The sequence below is a fragment of the Mycteria americana genome, chromosome 11 (assembly GCF_035582795.1).
Source record: "Mycteria americana isolate JAX WOST 10 ecotype Jacksonville Zoo and Gardens chromosome 11, USCA_MyAme_1.0, whole genome shotgun sequence".
NCBI classification, from domain to species: domain Eukaryota; kingdom Metazoa; phylum Chordata; class Aves; order Ciconiiformes; family Ciconiidae; genus Mycteria; species Mycteria americana.
The window spans coordinates 20,423,858-20,443,881 of record NC_134375.1 but is presented as its reverse complement, the minus strand read 5'-3'; the positions used below and the strand labels follow the sequence as shown (position 1 = coordinate 20,443,881).

Sequence of the window (20,024 nt, the reverse complement as noted above, 5' to 3'; positions counted from 1 at the left end):
CCAAACGTGTACATTTGAAGAGACTTCTACCACTGAAGAATTTCTTAAAAAAAATAAAGCAGTCCCTCATGCTTTATCATCTCTCATTCGCCTTTGGATAACAGTAATACCATTCTTCCCTTCATCTTTCACCTCCTTCAACTTTTATATTCCACTAGTATCACCTGCATCAGTCATTGTTTCAAGTTACAAGTATGTGCAGCCTGCATCCCATAAAACTGTTCTCTTACTTGAAAATACCTCTTCACCTCAAAATGTCTCTGCTAAGGTATCAGTTGATATTTTCAGAAAATGAGATCCAGAGGAATGGCTCTCAGGACTTCAGATGTTTCTGCTAATTGTGGTATATGTAAACTTAAAAGATTATTGGTTTTTTGGTACTATTTTCCTAACCAAATTTCTGCTCCTTTCCTCTGACATTTTGGTTTTGAGTTACGGCCTCATGTTGTGCAAGGTAAACTCTGCAACTCTCACTCTGTTCGTAATGTAGTGCTGATCCTAACAGGGACTGTGGGCATTATTGTAATGCAAACACTGACAAAAATACCTGGTGGGCAAGTGCCCTTCCCCTTAGCCTGAACTAAAGTGCTCTTTAGTTTCAGCTCTCTTGTGGCCTTTCTCATCGGTGTTTGCCGGTAGTTGAGCCCTGCCTTTTCTGTGTGGAAGTAAAAAGCATTTCGTTAAGATCTCTGACAATAAACTCTCAAATATGTCTGCCGTTGCAGGTAGGAAGACAGGAGCTGTGGGTAACTGGGCGAGCTTGCCTTCCCTCGGGCACCTAGTGCCGCCCAGTGGCCACGCAGCCTGCAGAGCACTAGCTGCTGCCTGGGGAAAAGATCCGAGCAGGAGGGGTGGCAGGGGTGTGTGGGTGGGAATCTTGCCCAATATTTGGGCTTCAAAACCCAACCAACCAATTTTTCCATCAGGAGGGTGCTTATGGTACATGTGGACAGCTGGCAATTGGGAAGTAGTCGTTGCACAAAGCTGCCTCTCGGATCCTAGAAGGTGGAGGAGCGAATCAAGCCTGTTGCTGTTTGATACTCTGTTCCTGGTCTGGGACCAGTATAAATCTCCAACTTACTTTTGAAATCTGTGACTCAAGTAGAGAAGAATCCAATTCAGACTTAATCCTGCAGTTGCCTTAACAAATAAGTGTTGGAAATGCCAATTTCCAGTGGCTTCAGCAAGAAGAGCATAACTTCCTCATTGTATGTGGAAGCATAAAAGATATATTAACAAACAGCCAAACAAAACCCAAAAACTCAACCCTGAAAAACAGTACACAATAGACTAAAAATGGAATTCTTAAATGCTTATCTGAAAAGGACCAGGTCTTGCGGCTCCCTGTTTTTTCAATTTGGTATTGCAACAAGTACTCTCACAAGAGCTGTTACGATCACCATTGTGATGGATATGGTATCATTTTAACAGCTGGCTTCTCAAACCCAGTGTTTGTTGCAAATACTAGTTCACATCTGTCAGTTCTTTAAACAGGGAGCATTTTAGTCAAGAGGAATAATGTATTTCTCTGTGCTGTTTCTTGCAGGATCGAGTGACATTCAGAAGAATTATATTGAAAAACAATGCAAAGAAGAGGAAGACATATGAATTATTTATTGAGTCTGTACCCCTTCTTAAATCCTTGGAGGTAAAGCCTCTCGAGACATCTGCATCAAATTCTTGCATTAGCATTAGCTCTGCAGTTAGTGTTTCTGCTGTATCAGAAATCTGTGTCATTTTTGCTTAGAACAAAATGTTAAGAGCTGCTTTGGTATCACATTTACTGTACAACTTAATTTGCATTGTTGAAGTTGTACACTGGGGTTTTTTTCTTATCCTTTGTTCACAGTAAGCAATTTGCTGATTTTTATCTTGGTCTGTGTAAAGATTTAAAAAAAATCACAAAACACAAAACAAAAAACATCTATAAATATGTCAGAACAGGTATTAAAGTGAAAATTGGAACTCAGGGCTGTGGTTCCCTTTGAGGGTGTGATATTAAAGTAATGATACAATCACTGGCATATTTGGCCTTTATCAGCCATGAATTATTTTAAATTTGAGACAAAGATGTGGGCTGTAGTAGGTCTTGCTTTAACCGTAAGCGATATTCAGGAGGTAAACTAAGAATAGACTAAAGGAAAGCACTGCTACCTGGGAACAAAATGACCAGGCAGAGCAGGCAGTTGTCATGTTGATGTGTGTGGTGCATGACTTTAGGAACAATGTGTAACTTGTCACTTCTAAGCTATTGATTCAGCCTGTATCAGAGGGCTTTTGGACCCATACCAGACTGCTTTGAAATTAGTATGTGTCTGTCTTTGCTTTACACCATAACTTGGCTTTTCTTTGTTTTCTCATCATAAGAATATTTTTCAGCATTAATCTTTAGTATTTGAGAAGAGCTTTTAATCCCTTTGAGAGAAGATTACAAAATTGCAAAGTATCATTAGGTGTCAATAGCAACCTCTAACATATGTTATTTTGGACATACGTTGGTAGCTGTGGAATGGGTAAATTACACACCACCTTCTCCCTCAGTGCCTGGCTTAAACTAGTTCCATCAATGTGACTTTTTTTGAGCACAAAAATGACTCATAAATATTTAAAGTTATAGAAAAATAACTCATTAGCACTGGATGGCTTTCTGCATGACACACTGCAGTTGTTGTGTGTGGATCAGAATTAAGTTTCTCAAACACGGGGTAGATTGAGGTGCATTTGTGGAATGGATGGATTATAACTGAATCATCTGTTGAGATACTCATTTTAACTGTAGGATTTTCTTCCTTTTGTAATGTTTTTTACACTGCTTTGAACCAATAAAATTGTTTGGTGGTGTTCTAGATGGGCAGTGGGGCACATTGGAGATAAATTTAACTGTTCTTTCTCCCTTCCTGTTTATGAAGGCTCAGGCATGTTTCATTGCATGTCAGATTAGTACCTCTTGCCCTTGCTGCTGGGCATCCTGTTGCAGTGCCTGCTTACACTTTAGAGCCAGTATCCTTTTCATATCCCCTTCCTCCCTCCACTCTAGGAATGAATTCTGGGACACAAAACCCCCCCACATATTCAAGTATATGGTGATTAAAATATTTTGAAAATGTCTTGCTGGTGTTTCTCATTTACGTTTGTTCTTAGAAAGTTTATGACATTTTTCTGAGTGTTTTCTTCAAATTTCAACTGAATCATAGAGGAAGTGATTTTTTTTTTTTTTTTCCCTTTGGTCTAAACCAGCCAGATCAGTTATTTGTTAAATTTGGGGATAAGAAAAGCACATGAATAGGACACTAGACAATTTTCTTTCCCTGTTGCTTATGGTAGTCTTGAAAGCTGTGGTGCAGTGCGACAATGTCATTGTAGGGGCTGTATTTTTCAGTACCCAGATACTGTGTGTTTGTGTGTCTAGTGAATGCTCTTCATTTCAGGGCTACAAAGTTTACCAGAGATGTACTATAATACATTACTATGTTTAATTTTCCTCGTTGTTCCAGGCATCAGAGCGAATGAAGATAGTGGATGTTATAGGGGAGAAAGTGTATCAAGATGGGGAACGTATCATTTCTCAGGTACTTGAAGTCTAAATTTCTCTTTATCATTCTCCTTTCTCTGCTTCTTTTTTCCTGTTTGGAATTGACTTCTAGAATCCTATTACTTGGACCAACTTGGCATCACTTACTCCTTTAATACTGTTATACATACCAGTTTATTTAAGCACTTCTTGAATGTTTGGGGAACGGCTAGTACGTCTTTTGCTACTACTTTATTATTCTACTACTTTAACTTCTGGGTTTTTCTTCTCTCATCTGTTTGTTTTTTATAAATGGTTTTTGCAAGGTTTCAAGAGGAGTATGCCTTAAGAAGCTGAAATTAAATGTCTGTCTATGCAATTTTCCAAGAAAGCCTCCAGCTAGACTTCTCATAGGCACCTATGACCAGATTAAACCAGGAGTCACAAGCATGTAGTAAAGGCATCTTGAATTCCTAGGTCTGACTAAACAACAAAATAAAACAATTCAACAGGAGTTATGATTTGGATGAAACTAAATGAAGTCATTGGGAATATTTTACTAGTTGGACCCAACTCAGTTAACTATTCTAAGAATCTATCAGGTTAATTAAAACTGTTTTTCCTGATGCTCTTAAAGAGTGTTTCAATGGTGGAGTAGTCTAGCTTCAATTGACAGCCTTTGGTTTTTGGTATATGTTTTGTCTGCTGTAATAGATCAAGGCCAGAGTGATGGAACATGAAGCTGGATAAACTCAAGCTAAAGATGTGGGACTTTTTGGCTGTGACAACAAACAACTTTTTGGAACACTGTTACTGATGAAACACTGGAATTTTGCATCAAGTTTAGCTCGGGGTTGCTTTGTTTGTTGCAACAGTGCTTAAGTTCAAGTAGAAGTTAATGCAAGAGAGTCCTTGGCTTACCTGAAATTGCAGGCTTTTGATCACAAATTCTGTTTTATAAACAGAATATGACTCCTTGATAATGTCTTGAATAATTAATCTTAATTGCCTTGAATGTCCGATAACTCTGAATGCAGGAAACCTTAGTTTGCTGATAACCAAATACTGCCAAATTACTTCTCCCCAAAAATGCCCTCAGTTTTCTAAGTTAAATCTTGTTGCTTAAGACCCTGAGAACTGAACTCTCAGCAAAATCGAAGTTTATAAATCAGTCTCAAAACTGGGAACCCACGCAATTAGTGATCCAACTACGCAGTTGGTTTTAATCTTTTGTAATAACTGAATTAAGGACAAGGATGTAATTACCCTTAAAAGGAGGATTAATAGTCTGGATAGGTCTGGGTGATGGTAATACACTGCTAAAGATGATGAAATTTTATGCTTGTAAAAGATGTGATAGCTCTTACGTTACAGCAGTTGCATCAATACCATTAACCCCTTTTCTCTCGTGGATAGTTTTACATTGTAATGATCTTTCTGGAATTTGACCCTTCAGTTAAGGGCAGTATGCTTTAAAGCACTTGAAAATTGTTAGTGCCCGACGGTGTTATGAGGATGTCTCCCGCTCAGTTTGTTTTCATTCTTTTAAAAAAAGTACTCTTTCAGTACTTACTCTTTCAGAAGCATGCTGAGTGTATTAGTTCATGTTGTGATAGCTGGCAACAGTGAATGAAAAGCTTTGTGCTGAATGGTTTACGACCATCCCCAGGAGGCTTAGCTAAGGGCCTAATTTCTTCTGTAACTTCATGTTTAAATCTTGCATCATCTTCTCCCAGCCCGTGTTTCATACTCAAGTCATAATCATCTCCCTCCATCCTTCCCATCACATTGATAGTCTCCTTGCCCACTTGACTTAATGTCAGATTTATCTCTCTCCTCACATTGTTTCACAGGTATTTTTGCTGAGCCACTCCCATTCCCTTACCAGTTCCTTATCCAGCCTCTGTCTCCACGAAGCCTTTAGTCCCTTTGCTTCTGATTCATAGCAGGAGACATGTGCTGGCTCTCCACTCTGAGTTCTAGTCCTATACCAAGCCCACAGGGGTTGGTATAGAGATGGAAAGTCCTCTCTGTCACCACTAAAACTTTCAATTAAGTCCTGGCGAAGCTCTGCAGAGCAGACGTAAACTACGATCAGGTGAAGGTCCGCAATCTGATGCGGTTTAGATAGATGTGAAAAAGGTTCTAGAAACTCTCACAGAATCACAGAATTGTTGAGGTCGGAAGGGACCTCTGGAGGTCATCTTGTCCAGCTCCCCTGCTCAAGCAGGGCCCAGGACTGTGTCCAGATGGCTTTTGAATATCCCAAAGGATGGAGACTTCAGAACCTCTCTGGGCAACCTGTTCCAGTGCTTGGTCACCCTCACAGTGACTTTTTCATAGAAACAGCTGAATTTGACTAAACCAAAATTTTTTATTTCACACTCCATTATTCAACAACACCTTGTGATGCCTTTCTAGAACTTGGTATAAAATGGCTATTCATTTTTATTTTCTCCCACTTGCCCTATTTTCCTTTAATGGCATGATGCTACTGAGTGCTTTATTCCTTACCATCCTCACTACCTTTACACAGGTGTTGCATCATTCCTCATGTAGAAGGCTTGCACTGTTTTTGGACTTGGTTTTCTGTACCCTATCCTCCTCTTACTTTCTCTGTTCATGCTCCTCAAATACAGCTACTCTGGGTTCTGCTGATCTCCCCCTATTTTACCCTGGATTGACTGAGCTCATATTTAGCTTAATGGATCCTTCTTCCTACTGACATCTAGAAATGCGGAGACTAAATTGGTGTTTTATTAAAACTTGCTTCTGGAAATTCTAGGCCCTGCTTAGTTTCACTAACTATTGGATACTTCCATCAGGATCAGAAGATTTGCACTTAAGTGATTTTGCTATATATCGTCAACCTCCTTTGCTTTTTCCTTTCCACCTGCCCTCTCACTAAATGATGTGTACTAATAGTGCCTTCCCCTGTGCGTTCCTCTAGTATATTACCTAACCAGTCACCTTTTAATGTTAAGAATTTGAGTGTGTGTTAATTCTTGCAGATTTCTACACAAGGTCTAGTTCAGAGGGAATGCTTTAATACCATTTATACATACTTTTACAGTAAAGTAAAAAATAACTTGTTTTACCTTTTTCTCTTCACAGGGTGATAAAGCAGATTGTTTTTACATTGTAGAATCTGGTGAAGTAAAAATCTTGATTAAAAGCAAGGTGAGTTCAAATTAGGTGATTAGGCTTTAGGTCAATCCCTGATTTGATCAGTTAATACGATTGGTGTGAAAAAGCCTACCCTGACTTATTTTAAGATATTTTATGATATTTGTCATCACCACTCATGTGATGTAGGTTGTAAATCCCCATACGTGTTCTGAAGTAGCCAGAAGTCACTTTACTAAAGTTGGAAAGTCTTTTGCTTCTATCTGCTCCTCTGCAAACTAACCTGATATACTCTCCTTGGCCGTAAGAGTGGAAACGAAACTTTTGTTCTAGGATTATAGAAAACTGCAACTTACAAAACCTGGGGTCTGTTATCTCTAGTGACATACTAGACATTGGCATTTGAACGGATCTCTGTACAGTCTGAAGCAGCCTTAGGGAACAACATGTTGTGCATGATAAAACCTGTGTTAAGCTAATGTAATAGCAGTTCCCAAAGCTGTAACAGTAAATACCTGCCAATCTCAAAACTTGTGGGCTGGCATATACTTTTCATATCAAAATTCTAATTGAACATGCTGTTAAGGTGTTTACCAGTACAGAGCATGACGTGGGACTTGCTAGTTTAAAAGCCCTAAACCATGAGCTGTTGCACATCCGTAAGATATCTGGGATTAACTGCAGCCTCGTACAAAGACAGAACTGTATGCGAATAATTAAAATGTACTGTTTAACAGACTATGACAAGTAAAGAAGCTAACCAAGAAGTGGAGATTGCCCGGTGTCACAGAGGGCAGTATTTTGGAGAGCTTGCACTCGTTACCAACAAACCCAGAGCAGCCTCTGCCTATGCTGTTGGGGAGGTCAAATGTTTAGGTAAGCAGATGTTCTGTGTTTCTAGTTACCCTGTTCTGGTCTTTGCTTGTTTTGTGGACCATGCCTGAGTGAGCAGCTATGCAAAACGTAGCAGCCTTTTGGTAACTGCCGGTCAGACACGAGAAGCTAGGAGCGTGGGCTGGAGCGGATCTCCACGTTGAAGTTTGAGAAGCACCACTGCTTCCTTCCAGCAGATTCTGTTTTTTCTGCTTGTGTGGCCTGTACTCTTTGAAGGGGTAAGTAGCATCAGCTTCTTGTCTACAGCTTGTTTGTCATACGCAGCTTTCAAGTGGTCTTTTAATGTCAGTGCGGTGTATATTTGGCTTCTGTATTTATCCTTGAGGTCAGGTGTGTATCTCATTAATCTTGTTTCTGCAAATAACAGTACAGGGGGAAATCAGAAATATGATTTCTGTTTCTGTGGCTTCTATTGAAGCCTCAAACCCCAATGGGTTGGACTGGAGGTCTGTGTTCCGAGGTCAAAAAATAGATTGGCGTGTGGTATCCTTTTTGACAAATGATCTTGTTTTCACTTCTGTTCCTTTGCAGTCATGGATGTGCAAGCATTTGAGAGGTTGCTTGGACCCTGCATGGACATTATGAAGAGGAATATAACACATTATGAGGAGCAGCTGGTGGCAATGTTTGGCTCTAGCATGGACCTGTTGGATCCAGGGAATTAGGCACAGGGTACCTCAATGCCTTCTTAGTTCAAGACACAGAAAAGCCTCCTATCAGCAACACAACTCGCAAGGAAAACGGACACTACGGAACAGTTACTGCTGCTGTCTTCTTGGGCATTTTAGAAACCATAAACAAGTCTCAGCACAGATGGATTGCTCACTCCCTGCCTCCACTTTGCTGCTGATACTTCATTATTAGACCTAGATTAAAGATGATTCTAACCCTATGTTCACTTACTTGGTTCAGAATGGCATCTGTCCAACAGTTCAAGTGCCTGATATGAAACCCAAAGTGTGCAAGATATAGAAGCCTCCTTCCTTCTGGTGTTACTGTTGGGATAAATTTTCAGATCAGATTCTGTAGTGGGAGGTTGCCTGTTCTGCAGAGGCAACCTGTGGAATACAAGCCTTTTACAGGCTTATTACCTTCATCTGATGCTTTCCTTACACAATGTCAAATTTGCTTTTAATTGTAGCATCTGGGTTTGAAGTTAAAATATCAATGGAGCCAATGAATAAGGTGGCACTGAAGTTTTCTTCCACCTGCTGAAAGTGGCAGGTACTATAGCTCTTTAAACCAAGTAAACCGAGCTGGGGACATGGGAGAGTCTGCTTAGCAACAAAATGCAGAAAATGAAGCATTACTGTATTTTAAGTGTTTTCTGAGCAGCAAAGAAAATTGTTTTACTCTATGCTGCCCAAAAAAGTGCAGTGGTTCAGATCAAATGGCCTGAAGGTGTCATAATTGTCATCTCCCCAAATTTGCTCCTTGTTCCTGACACTGAGTACATTTTATGGTGGTGAGATCACAATATATGACCTTCTCCTGCTTACAGAGATCCTTTATACTGCTAGATTTCCCAGGGTGCTGTTGTTGACTGGGTCAGTTTTAAAGCTTTTTAAGGAGGTAAATGTTTTGTAATTTAAATGAAGACTACTTCTGTACTTGTTTACAGGAGCTGCCCCCAGTCCTAACATTTCACAGTATTCTAACTTCATTAGACACTTGGATGCTTCCGAATACCACGTTGATTTGCTAAACTTTTCAAAAGTTGGCAACATTTGACTTTGTAAAGCAAATGTCTTTGCTAACTATGCAGTTGGTGTGTTTGAGGAGTCTTTTTGGTTTAGGTGATAACTAAGCTAATGATGTTTATCTAAAATACCTGTTAAATTTGCAGCATTTATTAGGTAGATTCTATTTCTATAGCTTTAATGACCTTAATTGGCATACTGCTGAGATTTTATCAGAGTATTATCTAAATAAGAATCAGACCATAAGAAGGACATTTTTATGGTGTACAAAAATATTTATATTAAGACATGGAATTTGTAGGTAATAAATCTAGTGACCCTTTGGATTTGCATTCTTTTGCAGCTCATGCAAAACTTACTGGTGTTTTATGGGGTTATAAAATTTTAATTGTGGATGCTAGTGTAACAGAACCTGCTCTTTTTATTCATGGCCACATGAGCAAGAATAGAAGGATGCTAATGTTGAATTCCTGCTTCTAGTTATCACAGTGGACATTTCTAAGGCACGAGATGCTTAGCTGCAACTAAGTTGATTTCTGGACAATTTTTTTCCCTAAATGGATGAGCTCCTCCCAGTTCCTGCAATATGAGTAAGATGGAAACTTGATAAGTTTGAATGGCTGTTGTCCAGTTACTGTAATCGGAGTCATATTTTTATATAATGCAAATAATTTGTAATGGACACCACTGAACTAGGTGTTTCCATATTATTAAAGTCCTGGTTGTGATGTCTAGTGGCTGTTCTAACTGCATGTATTTCAGAACAGTGAATTTCCCTTGCTTTACTGGGCTGTTTTTTTGTTGTAAATTACAGCCAAAGAAGCAGCAGGTACTTCATTCATGCTTCCAAGGTTTAACACCAAAGACAAAATAATTCTTTTGATTACAGAATTTAAAAAACCCAAACAAAACCAAACCAACAAACAAAAAACCAAGAAAAAATGAAAAAACACACTCATCGGGTCCTTGCATTGATAACAGACAAAACTTTAAGACACTCTTGGGCTCCAAGACAAGAGTCTTTTTGAAGCCAGCTTGTGGCTGTCCTGCAAACCAGACATAAACTGGTCTCCAAAACAGTAGGAGTTTCTGTGCTGCCTAAACTGTCATGTGAGCTAAAGAGAAACTTGCTGCGAATAATCATCAGCTGGCTTTTCTTGCTCCCAGGCGGAATATCCTCTCCTTTATCCAGAGGAGCCTGGCAGGTTGGGCTGCCTTACAGATGGATTCTGGTTCTTACAGCCTTTGGCTCTCTGCAGGACAGGACTGTATACCTCAGCATATGCAAACACGGGCAATTGTTCTGAAACTTGACCAAAAAACAGGCGAGGCTGATGTTAGATTCTTAAGGTAGGGAGGATTTGATGGCTTCTAGAAGTTAAAGGAAAGGATGAGAATGTAAAGACAAAAGATTGGAATCCCATGCGAGCAAGAAGTTTTGAAGTTTTACCTTTCTCTGCACTCCCCGAAGCAAAGGCATAGTGGGCAATGCCATCCTGCATCCAGGATCCGTGTGACATCACTGTGTGGTGTAAAGAGGCAACCTGACCTTGAGCTGAAAGAGAATGAGCCTGTAAGAAGGCTCCTCTGTTAAAAAGCTATAATTTGCAATGACCCTGATTAGTTTGGTCTGGTTTAACCAACCTGTTCTGTACAATTTTGGAGCATGAAGATAATGAGAGAAGCTTGTAGTAGGATAATCAACATTGACAGGTATCTGGTTAGAGCACCAGCAATGAGCGAGGTCGGAACGCGTGTGAGCGGCGATACCCAGACCAGGGAGTCAAGCGAGGCGCCTGTTTGTAAAGATCTGCCCGCATCGCTGTATCTCAGCTCATTCCTTTTCCCTGTGACTGATCATCGCAATTATCGTGGAGAACGAGCCCAGGTTTTTTGTTGTTACTGCTCAGCGTTCAGTAAATCTGCCGTGGAGTCTCTGAAATTGGCAGTAGAGAGAGATCTAGTTTTTAATAAAAGAACTCAGCAGCAAAGTGGGCAAAGAGGATAGTGTCTTTGAGACTTAGAGGGGAAAAAAGTGTCTTGTTTGTGATTCCCTGCTTGTGATTGTTGTGAAGTCAGTGAGAGGAGCTTTCAGTGGTCAAATATCCTGGCATATGGTATTTGTTTAATGTCACAGCACAGGTTTCACGATGTAAAATAACAAAAAAGGGCAAAAGTGCTCTCTCTTTAGAAACAAAAGTACAAAACTCAAAACTTTAAGACAAAATTTCAAAAACAAAGTGCAATTTTGCACAGAGGGCAAAAAACAAAACCCCTTTGAATGTCACTTCCATTCTTTCTTTTCCGTTGGCTGAAAGCGGACTCTTGTTCTTGACATGTATTTGTAAACTAGTCTTGCCAAAATACAAACACTTTGGTTTTTTTCACTCCAGATAACTTTTGTTGTTACCGTTATTGCTGATTATTTTCACTTTTTTCAAACCATATACTTTATTTCAAGAGGCCTTCCTTGTGGATTTCCTCCTGATGGTCTGCAGCACTACACTGCTATTTCAAGATGCAAGAGAAAGTCACTAACCTCATAGGAGAACACTCGACTCTGCTTAGCTGGCTGGAGCTAATAATGCGCTACTAATTTTCCTCTGCTCTGTGGGGCAGGAGGGGAATTAAATTCTGCATAAAGTTGCTACCTCAAGGCTCCAAGTGCTTTTAAAGGTCTTTCACTTGGGAGAATGTCATAAGACAGTTCTTAAAATTGGTCTGTTCTTTTGAGTTAAATGTTTTTTTTAATTGATTCATTGAGGGACCCTTATTTTTAATTCATTTTACGTTTAGTACTTGATTCTCAAAGGATGAACAGCTGCGAAGTTTGGTTCTTGCACTATAGTGTTGAACATGAAAGAAAAAAATACTTGCCATATAAACATATGGTTTTAACAGGTTAAGCCACTCTGGGGTTCAGCTTTACTTTTGGTTAATAAAAAACTGACATGTTGTGTCCAGCCTTCCTGTACAATCCTGTGTGTGCTCTTTATTGACTTACCGCAGCTGACACAACCTCCCCCAGTGCTCACGTCAGGAGTGGACTTCACAGCAGCTAACTAGATTTCCTCTGAGTGCCTGAGTTACTGTTGCTTGTGTATTCAGAGCCTTATGGAGAACAGCACTTGCCCTGTTGCAATAACCAAAAGAGATTTATACGTTACCTGACCACCAAGTTTTGCTGTTTGGTGATTAAAATTTTACTAATATCTTAAAAATACCAGTTTCTGTAGATATTATTGCTCCCAATAAAACTGGCTGCTCTGATATGTCTGCCAAATTATCGTAGAACTGATTTATTGTTTGAGCACTGTGCTAACTGGTTCTTGGTTCCTAGGAGAAACACGATATTCCTGAAAGTCCCTTGCTGGCCTACACTTAGAGCTACTGCATTCTCTGTGGCAAGCTGCCTTTTTTTAACCTAACTAACACTTGGAAAAGAAAATTACTTTGGTACATGTGAAATTGCCTATTCAAATACTCAGTATTTGCTTTTGCTGAAGTTTTGTTTCTAAACACTTAGTATTTTATGTACAGTTTTTAATTTAGTCTGGGAGACTAGTTCAGAGGAATTGTGGTGCTAATTATGAGAAAGCCTCTGCCGGAATACAGTACTTCAGCTTTGGGCACTTTAACTCCAGGAAGATGTTGACACCTGAAAGGGCCAGAGGGCAGCAACATGATAAACAAATACCTAGAAAATGTTCCATTTTATGAAGGATAAGGAAAAACTGGGATTTTTTTTTTTTCTTATGGAAACAAGGACTGGGGGAAAGGGGACAGGGAATATTCAAATGTATGAAAGATTTCAACAAGGAGGAATGATCCCGTAGTGATTAGGACAGGCCTGTTAATATGGGACATAATCAACAGCTTCCCTGCTGTAGCTTAAGCATGGAAAAGATCTCTCTGGAAGACAGAATAGACCACTTGGGGAGCGTGAAATCTTCCAGCACTGAATTTTTTTTTTTTAACGGTTTTAAACTAGCTCTGCTGAATGCTTACAATATCTGTCTGAGGCAGGGGTGGATTAGATAGCCTCTTGGGGAGGCTTTTGTGAGACATATCTCACAAAAAGAGATATGCTGTTTTTTTATGAATACCTCTTTAAAATCACCAAGGGCTTTAGCTGACACAAATACGCTGTCTCCAGGCTTTGCGCCACATCAGCAGTAGGAAGATGAAAACAGATTAGTGCCTGTAAAAGAGAGGGAGATATGCCCTTTACAGCCTGACACGCAAGTAGGCTGTCGGTGTGCTAGGGCTCAGGTCCAAAGCTTGCCAAGCACCTGGGACAGAGAGAAAACCCCAAATCCAAACAGAGAAAGCATCCTGAACTCTGGAGTTCCTTTGCACAGACTGAGCAGCTTGATGGCAAACACAAATGGTGTCTTGTGAGTTGGGCCCTAACTCAAGTGTGTCAGATGGGTGTTACCCTGCTGGGGTGAATATTAATTCCTGGATAAAGCTTTTTTTTTTTTTTTTAAAGAAGTAAGATCTGTAAAGTCCTTATGCTGAGGATGATGCTTCATCATTTTGGCAGAGCAACGATACTTCCATCCTTTCTGCTGTTTCTCTCCCAAGGATGTATTTCACACCAATCTTCGGATCAGCTATGAGGATTCACGTTGGTGCTAAAACTGTGTTATTTTATCTCCTCAACCCGGTGTTGGCCAGTGAGATGCAAAGGCACGCTGCCAGCCTACTTCTGTGTACTTTTCAAATCTGTTTGTTGTGTGTGCTGCAAAATAGAGGCTAGGATAACACAATGCCCTCAGCGTTATGGTGGCAGACAACACACTCCACCAGGAACTGCATCAGGACCGACATAATTTATTTTGAAGGGGAAGCGAAGGAGCATCTCTGCTAGCCCCTCTCCAACAGCATGTTTATTGTGGAGCGTTCAATATTTGTCTTTCTGAAGCTAAAAGCTAGCATGTAGCACTCGGAAACGCCATCTGTTCCCACAGCTTCCCAGAGATTAATTTCAGACCCGAAGACTGCTCGTTGCCTTCCTCAATCTGAAAAGGCTAAGCTCAGGTTTCCCACGCGGCGTGTTCAGGGGCTCCGGCCGCAGGCCGTGCCCAGGCCTCAGCGCGCAGGGAGGGCGCAGCCCGGCCAGGTCAAGCGCCGACCCGCGGCCCTGCTGACCGGCACCTGCAGCCGCCCGAGCCCAGCGGGGCAGCAGCGGCTGCTCCCCTCGACGGCCTCCCTGGGAGCCGGCCCTTTCCCTGCCCGCAGGATCAGCGCTTCCAGCCTGCCTGGTGCGGAGCCGTTACCGAGCCCGGGCAACGCGCTGCTGCGCCCGGGGCCGGCGGCTCCCCCAGGCCGTCCCTCGGCCCCGGCTGAAGCGGTGGCGAGCGGTGGCCTTCCCCGGCAGCCGCCTCGGCGTGGCGGAGAGGCCTCGGCGCAGTCGGCGGCCTCGGGCCTGCGGCGAGACGCTCCCACCGGGCGCCTCCCGCCCGCGCACGTTCGCACCGCCCGGTCGCCATGGCGACGCCGAGGCGGGGCGGGGGGAGCTGACCCCGCGGGGCCGCCGTAGAAAGCCGGGGCGGCTGCGCGCCGCCATTGGCTCGGCGGGGGCGCGCGGCGGTGCGCGGCCTGCGGGGCGGATGGCGCGAGCCGAGCCGCCGGCCGCCGCCTTCGAGCGGCGCGTGCTGCGGAGCGCCGCCGAGCACCACTACCTGCGCGTCCGCCTGTGAGTGCCGCCCCCCGCCCCCGCCCCGCGGCCGCCCCCCGCCGCCGGGAGCCCCGCTAGCCTGCCCTCTGCTCTGCTTCCCCGCAGGGAGCTGCCGGACGGCGGGGCCCGGCCGAGCGTCGCGCAGTTCAAGCAGCTGGTGGTGTCGGCGCTGAGGGAGCTGCACGGAGAGGTGGGCCGGGGCCGGGGCCGGGCTCCTTCCCTCGGCTGGCGGCTTCGCGCCGGGCCCAGGAGAGCCTTGCGGGAGCGGCCGGCCTGCCCCTGGCTTCCGCGGTCGGTTTTCTGCCGGCTCTGCCCGCTGAAGTCAGCCCGTCTGGCGGGAGCGCAGTGCCTGAGCGTGAGGGGAGAGGGGCCGAGCTGGCGGCGGGCTGAGGGGGCCGGCTGGAGTCTCGGGCGTGCGGAGACAGGAGAAGTGTCAGCGGTTTGCCTCTGTTAACTGTTACCCGCTCTCCAGCCCGCGTTGTAACTTGCTCCTAATGAACCTGGGGTTGTGCTCCTAATGAACCTGTCTTAGCGTCTGTAGTCAAGTGCCGCCGGCATATCTGGCTCTTAGAATTTGGGGTACTGAGGCTTTCCTGTAGTGAGGTTTTAAAAGGAGAACTATGGAAAGGGAACAGCTTCTTGGATGGGGAAGTCCACAGTACTGTTCTTGGTGCGTTTACGGTATTGCTGGGTGATTTTAAGCAAGTCACGTCACCGCTGCATCCCTGTTTCTCTAGCTGTAATGTGGAACGAAAAGTGGCTTCTGTCTACAGAGCTGGGAGAGGAAGGGTGCTGTGTAAAATCTAGTAGTGTTGTAGCTGAAGCACTCTTGTGAGATTTGAGCGTAACTACAACACCTTTAATGATGTCACGTGCTGGCAGTGGATTCACTTGCTTATAAACCACTATAAGAGCACAGAATGGTACTTATTTAATAACGTATTTTTTCATAGGTTGGAGCAGCTTTGCCTGTTGATGTCTTAACATATGAGGAAAAAACTCTGTCTGCCATATTAAGGGTTATTAGCAGGTAAGGTACAGCAGGTACACACTTCAGATACTGCCATGAGAATATTCTTCATAAGAAAACAGAACTCTTAAGCTAAGTATGGTCTTTGAAGAATTAAGCCTATCTTGCAGACATCTGCATACAGCATGCAGAAAATAAATAAAAATTCACTAAGATTTGGTAACCTACATGCATCAGTACATTATTCTTGCTTTAAAACAGAATGGTCTGACAGGAACTAAGCACCATTGAAATATGTGGCTTTAAATCTCTTTTTACAGTAAAGATGAGAATGGTTACCAGATTTAAACGATGAAGACAACTGCAGGTGATTTAGGGGAAGAAGGAGCTTAAATGCACAGAGAGAACAAGAACAGGGCCAGTAAAGTGAACTTGAAAAGGTTACAGGACGTATCTCTCTATGTCAAGGACAAGAGACTGCAGTCGTTGCAATAACCCTTCAGCACGTAGTGTTGCTACTGGAACTCATTGATACAATTACCTGCTGTTAAACTCAGTTAAGGTTTCGTTACTCTTTATGTAACATGTTTTTATTTAAGGTGTTTACGCTGCAGGAAAACCGACGAAAAACAAATTTTATTAATGTATTTCATTTTCTTTTTACTTAGTGGCCTTGTCAAGCTGTGGAGTGCTCTAACATTGCTGGGCTTCTACCAGAACAGGAGGTGTGCCTTTCGAGTGCTGCAGGTAAAGCCCTGCGGGGGCTGGATGGCTTCCCCCAAATGTCAGTTCTTGCTCTACGGTTGTCTGGCTAGCTGAGCACACTGCCTCTTCATAGAAAGATGGCCTAGATGCAAAAACATCTTGGTTTGGGAGTGAAATGCTTTTCAGTGCAGGTGTGTAGGCCTGTGTTTAAGCAATTCTCATCTTCTAATGAATCTTGTAAAACGTGCCAGTAGTGGCTGTCTCATTACTTTATGGTTTCATTCCAATGAGAAGTCCCAATCTTATTAATGCATCTGCAAGAAAATAATTTCTGGAAAGTTTTGTTCTTGGCCGACACCTTGGTCCAATCTTTTATTTCCCCTACCCCATTTCTTCCCTTTCTAATAGTCACTGTTGTCTGACCTCGTTTAAAAATGCATGCATGAACATGCACGTCCAGAGCTTATTTTTTTCTGGAGGATGCTGCTTAGTAAAATGAGTTTCAAGAATTCTTTGTCTCTGAAGCTGTGGCTAAACAAAAATCTGCTTGGGCATAGCTCTAAGTTTTTAATCTTTTATGTAAAAAGGAAATGTAAGTACTTTCAACTTTGAGTATGTTCAATGGTTTTGGGGTCTTTTTTAATGCTTTAGTGTTTCTTGCTTTGTTTTTTTTTTGTTTTTTTTTTTTTTTTTTCTTCCCCCCAAACTAGACATCTCCATTTCTTCTTGCGTTATCTGGCAACAGTAGAGAACTAGTCTTGGACTGAATGCCGTTGGTTTGGTTGTACGAAGCAGAAGTTGCTTGAGATGTTGCAGCCCTTCAGGTGTGGAATTTGTGGAGGGGATTTCCGACAACGAGCCTTGACAAAGCTAACAGTTATCAACTCCCTGCTTGGACATCCCTTCCTTCAGAGTCTACACATAAAAGTCGGAGACAAAGCTGAACTTACTAAAGCTTTTACACAGAATGATGTTGTTACTTTTTCTGATTTAACAGGTGACACAAATCCTTTGCATTTAAATGAAGATTTTGCAAAGAAATCTAGGTTTGGGAGAACTATTGTACATGGGGTTTTGATCAATGGACTTATTTCTGCAGTTCTGGGTACTAAAATGCCCGGTCAAGGTTGCATATTTCTTTCTCAGGAGATCAGATTTCCAGCTCCTTTGTACACTGGCGAAGAAGTCATAGCTGCAGCGGAAGTTAATCGATTGAAGGGTTCTATTGCGCACATTTCGGTATCATGTAAAGTCAAAGAAAGTGGAAAGACTGTTATGGAAGGGATGGTGAAAGTCATGGTGTCAGACAGTTAGAGCTGTTGATCCTATGCTACTTTACTATAAAGGTCAGAAATGTACCCTTGGTTTTGACTCTTTTTATGTGACATCACTTAATCCAGTAAATTTGCAACAAAAACCCCTTCAAAATGTTTGAAAGACAGCGCACAAACTTAATCTTGATAGAACTGCATTAAACTTAGAGCTTTTCTTTTTTCCCTGTGTACTGCCAAGATTAAACCAACGGAACGAGGCACTTACTGTGGCACGTTTAGACGAGCCTTTGCTCTGCTACAGTGGGAAAGTCTGGAGTGGCGGGGCTTATATTGAAGCTGTTCTTTTTGGCAAAATTGCGGTCCTCACTAGCTATGTTCAGTTCAAACTTGTTCACTCTTTACAAAGCCGTTATATTGCTAACAAGCAGCGGTGGGAAGGGCCGATGCCATGCGTTTAAGAAGCAGAACAGAAAGTGGAGGTAATGACACGCGTGTACTGCAAGATCTGTTGTAATCTCCACGGCAGCTCTAGCCGACGTTGGTGCAGTGTGCTCTTTTGCAACGTTCTAGCCAGTAAAGCCTTCCTTAGCTCCGCAAATAAGTAGTAGTCAGCCTTCACGTGAACAGTATACTCTGCCTGATACAGCTAGAGAGGTGGCTTTCATAATACTTTCAAATTCTTGAGGTACTTTACAAAACCTGATGATAAAGAAAATTTTGCCTTTGAATAAATGCCTCTGAAACTTGCCTCCCAGAAGCAGAGTGAAGGAGGCTTTTAAAAAGCCGTACTGTCACTGCTTGTACTTACTGCCTCCGTATGCTCCTGTGGGCAAGACAAGCAGGGGCAATTTTGTTGAGTACTAACTATACGGCTTCTCTCTGCTTATTTGACTGTGTGAACGTGTATTCCCCTTTGCCCACTGAAAGTACCCTGGCTGTTGGTAAAGTAGGCTTTTGGTAAATTCATTAGTAAATCATCCGGGTTAAATTATTTTAGTACCAACATAAGATTATTATACACTAGGAAAGTTTTTTTCACGAATGATGGGGAGTAAAAGTACAGGCTGTCTTCAATTGGTGGCTCATAAAATTTTCTGGCAAAACATCTGTTATCCCCCCATCTTCTCTGCAGCAGAAATGCACCCATAACTTTTCTTAGCTGCAAATAACCTCAAAAGTTGTTTGCTATGAAAAGAGAGTTTGTCCTCAAGCTGTGATGAAAGCTACTGGTAAAATGTGATGTCTTGTTCCTAAGTGCAACTGCACCGTAACAACAAACCCCAGACGCTCAGTCAAACTGGATCAGAGGGAGGGGTAATGTTTAAGCTGTTTGACTTCAACATGCCCTCTATTTTCAAAGCACAGGGTTTGGCCTGTTCACAGCACGGAACAAGTACTTAGCAAGAGCTTTCCTTTTGTCCGTAGGAGTTGCTTGACTTCCCGTTTCCTTTTCTTCCGCCTTGGGTCAGTGCCTGATCACTGGCTTTGGCCGTACAAACCGCTCTTTCTCAAAGCAGGCGTGCTCCTTCCCTCGTTCCTTGTTCACCTGCGAAGCCGTCTTGTTAATGCCTATTAACAAAATGAATCAAATGTGAGCATGAGATGGTAGGTGAGGGGTTAGGGCAATAATTAAATCTGTATCTGACCTCCTCGGTCACTGCAGAAGGAGTAGTTTGGAAAGACTGCTGTTCCAGCCTGAGATTCAGCTGCTGACCCACAACGCACAGCCCGTTTTCTTGTCAAAGTGGAGCTGCAAGACAGAGAGACGAGGCTATTTACGATACCTGTTTGAAGCGTAGGACAAACTCAAGCTCGGCAGTGTGACTTACAACATCTTAAGTGAGGTTAATTCCTGCATATGGTGTAAAAAAAAAAAAAAAAAAAAAAAATGCAGACCAGGGTTCAACAGGCAGTAGGTTCCCATGTACTATCGAAATAAAGTTTTCTATGCTGCTGCAATGGAAATTAGGTTGTGGAACTCCATTTAATGACAACTTTAAATCTGTGATTTGCAAAAAAAACTCCCCAAACCCTAAACTCTACAAATTGGGTAGAAGATAATTGGATGCTATTTGATTTTTTAATGATCTTTTAACTACAAAAAACCCCCTCAAAGGCAAAGAGCAGCAGACGCGCCAGCCCTTTTAAGTTTCTCTCTCTC

At 42.5% G+C, this 20,024-nt stretch overlaps 4 protein-coding genes across 4 annotated transcripts in view; all 4 read left to right on the top strand.

The window, feature by feature from the left end:
- PRKAR2A (protein kinase cAMP-dependent type II regulatory subunit alpha) overlaps positions 1-12,194 on the top strand; it is a 69,464-nt gene extending 57,270 nt beyond the window's left edge. The window contains exons 7-11 of the mRNA XM_075514362.1: positions 1,547-1,648; positions 3,495-3,569; positions 6,626-6,691; positions 7,375-7,513; positions 8,063-12,194. Of these exons, the coding sequence (XP_075370477.1) occupies positions 1,547-1,648; positions 3,495-3,569; positions 6,626-6,691; positions 7,375-7,513; positions 8,063-8,196 (516 nt within the window). The 3' untranslated portion in view covers positions 8,197-12,194. The remainder of the gene's footprint in view (positions 1-1,546; positions 1,649-3,494; positions 3,570-6,625; positions 6,692-7,374; positions 7,514-8,062) is intronic.
- The window catches only part of KCTD6 (potassium channel tetramerization domain containing 6), a 117,666-nt gene that overhangs the window by 45,250 nt on the left and 52,392 nt on the right, over positions 1-20,024 (top strand). The window lies entirely within an intron of this gene.
- On the top strand, positions 14,487-17,435 carry RPP14 (ribonuclease P/MRP subunit p14). The gene is made up of 5 exons (XM_075514374.1): positions 14,487-14,932; positions 15,020-15,104; positions 15,868-15,944; positions 16,553-16,631; positions 17,300-17,435. Exons 1-5 carry the CDS (start codon positions 14,847-14,849, stop codon positions 17,354-17,356), a joined length of 384 nt encoding a protein of 127 aa, XP_075370489.1. The 5' UTR covers positions 14,487-14,846; the 3' UTR covers positions 17,357-17,435.
- Positions 17,397-17,947, top strand: HTD2 (hydroxyacyl-thioester dehydratase type 2). Its single transcript, XM_075514371.1, has one exon. The coding sequence runs from the start codon at positions 17,397-17,399 to the stop codon at positions 17,901-17,903; it is 507 nt and encodes a 168-aa protein (XP_075370486.1). The 3' UTR covers positions 17,904-17,947.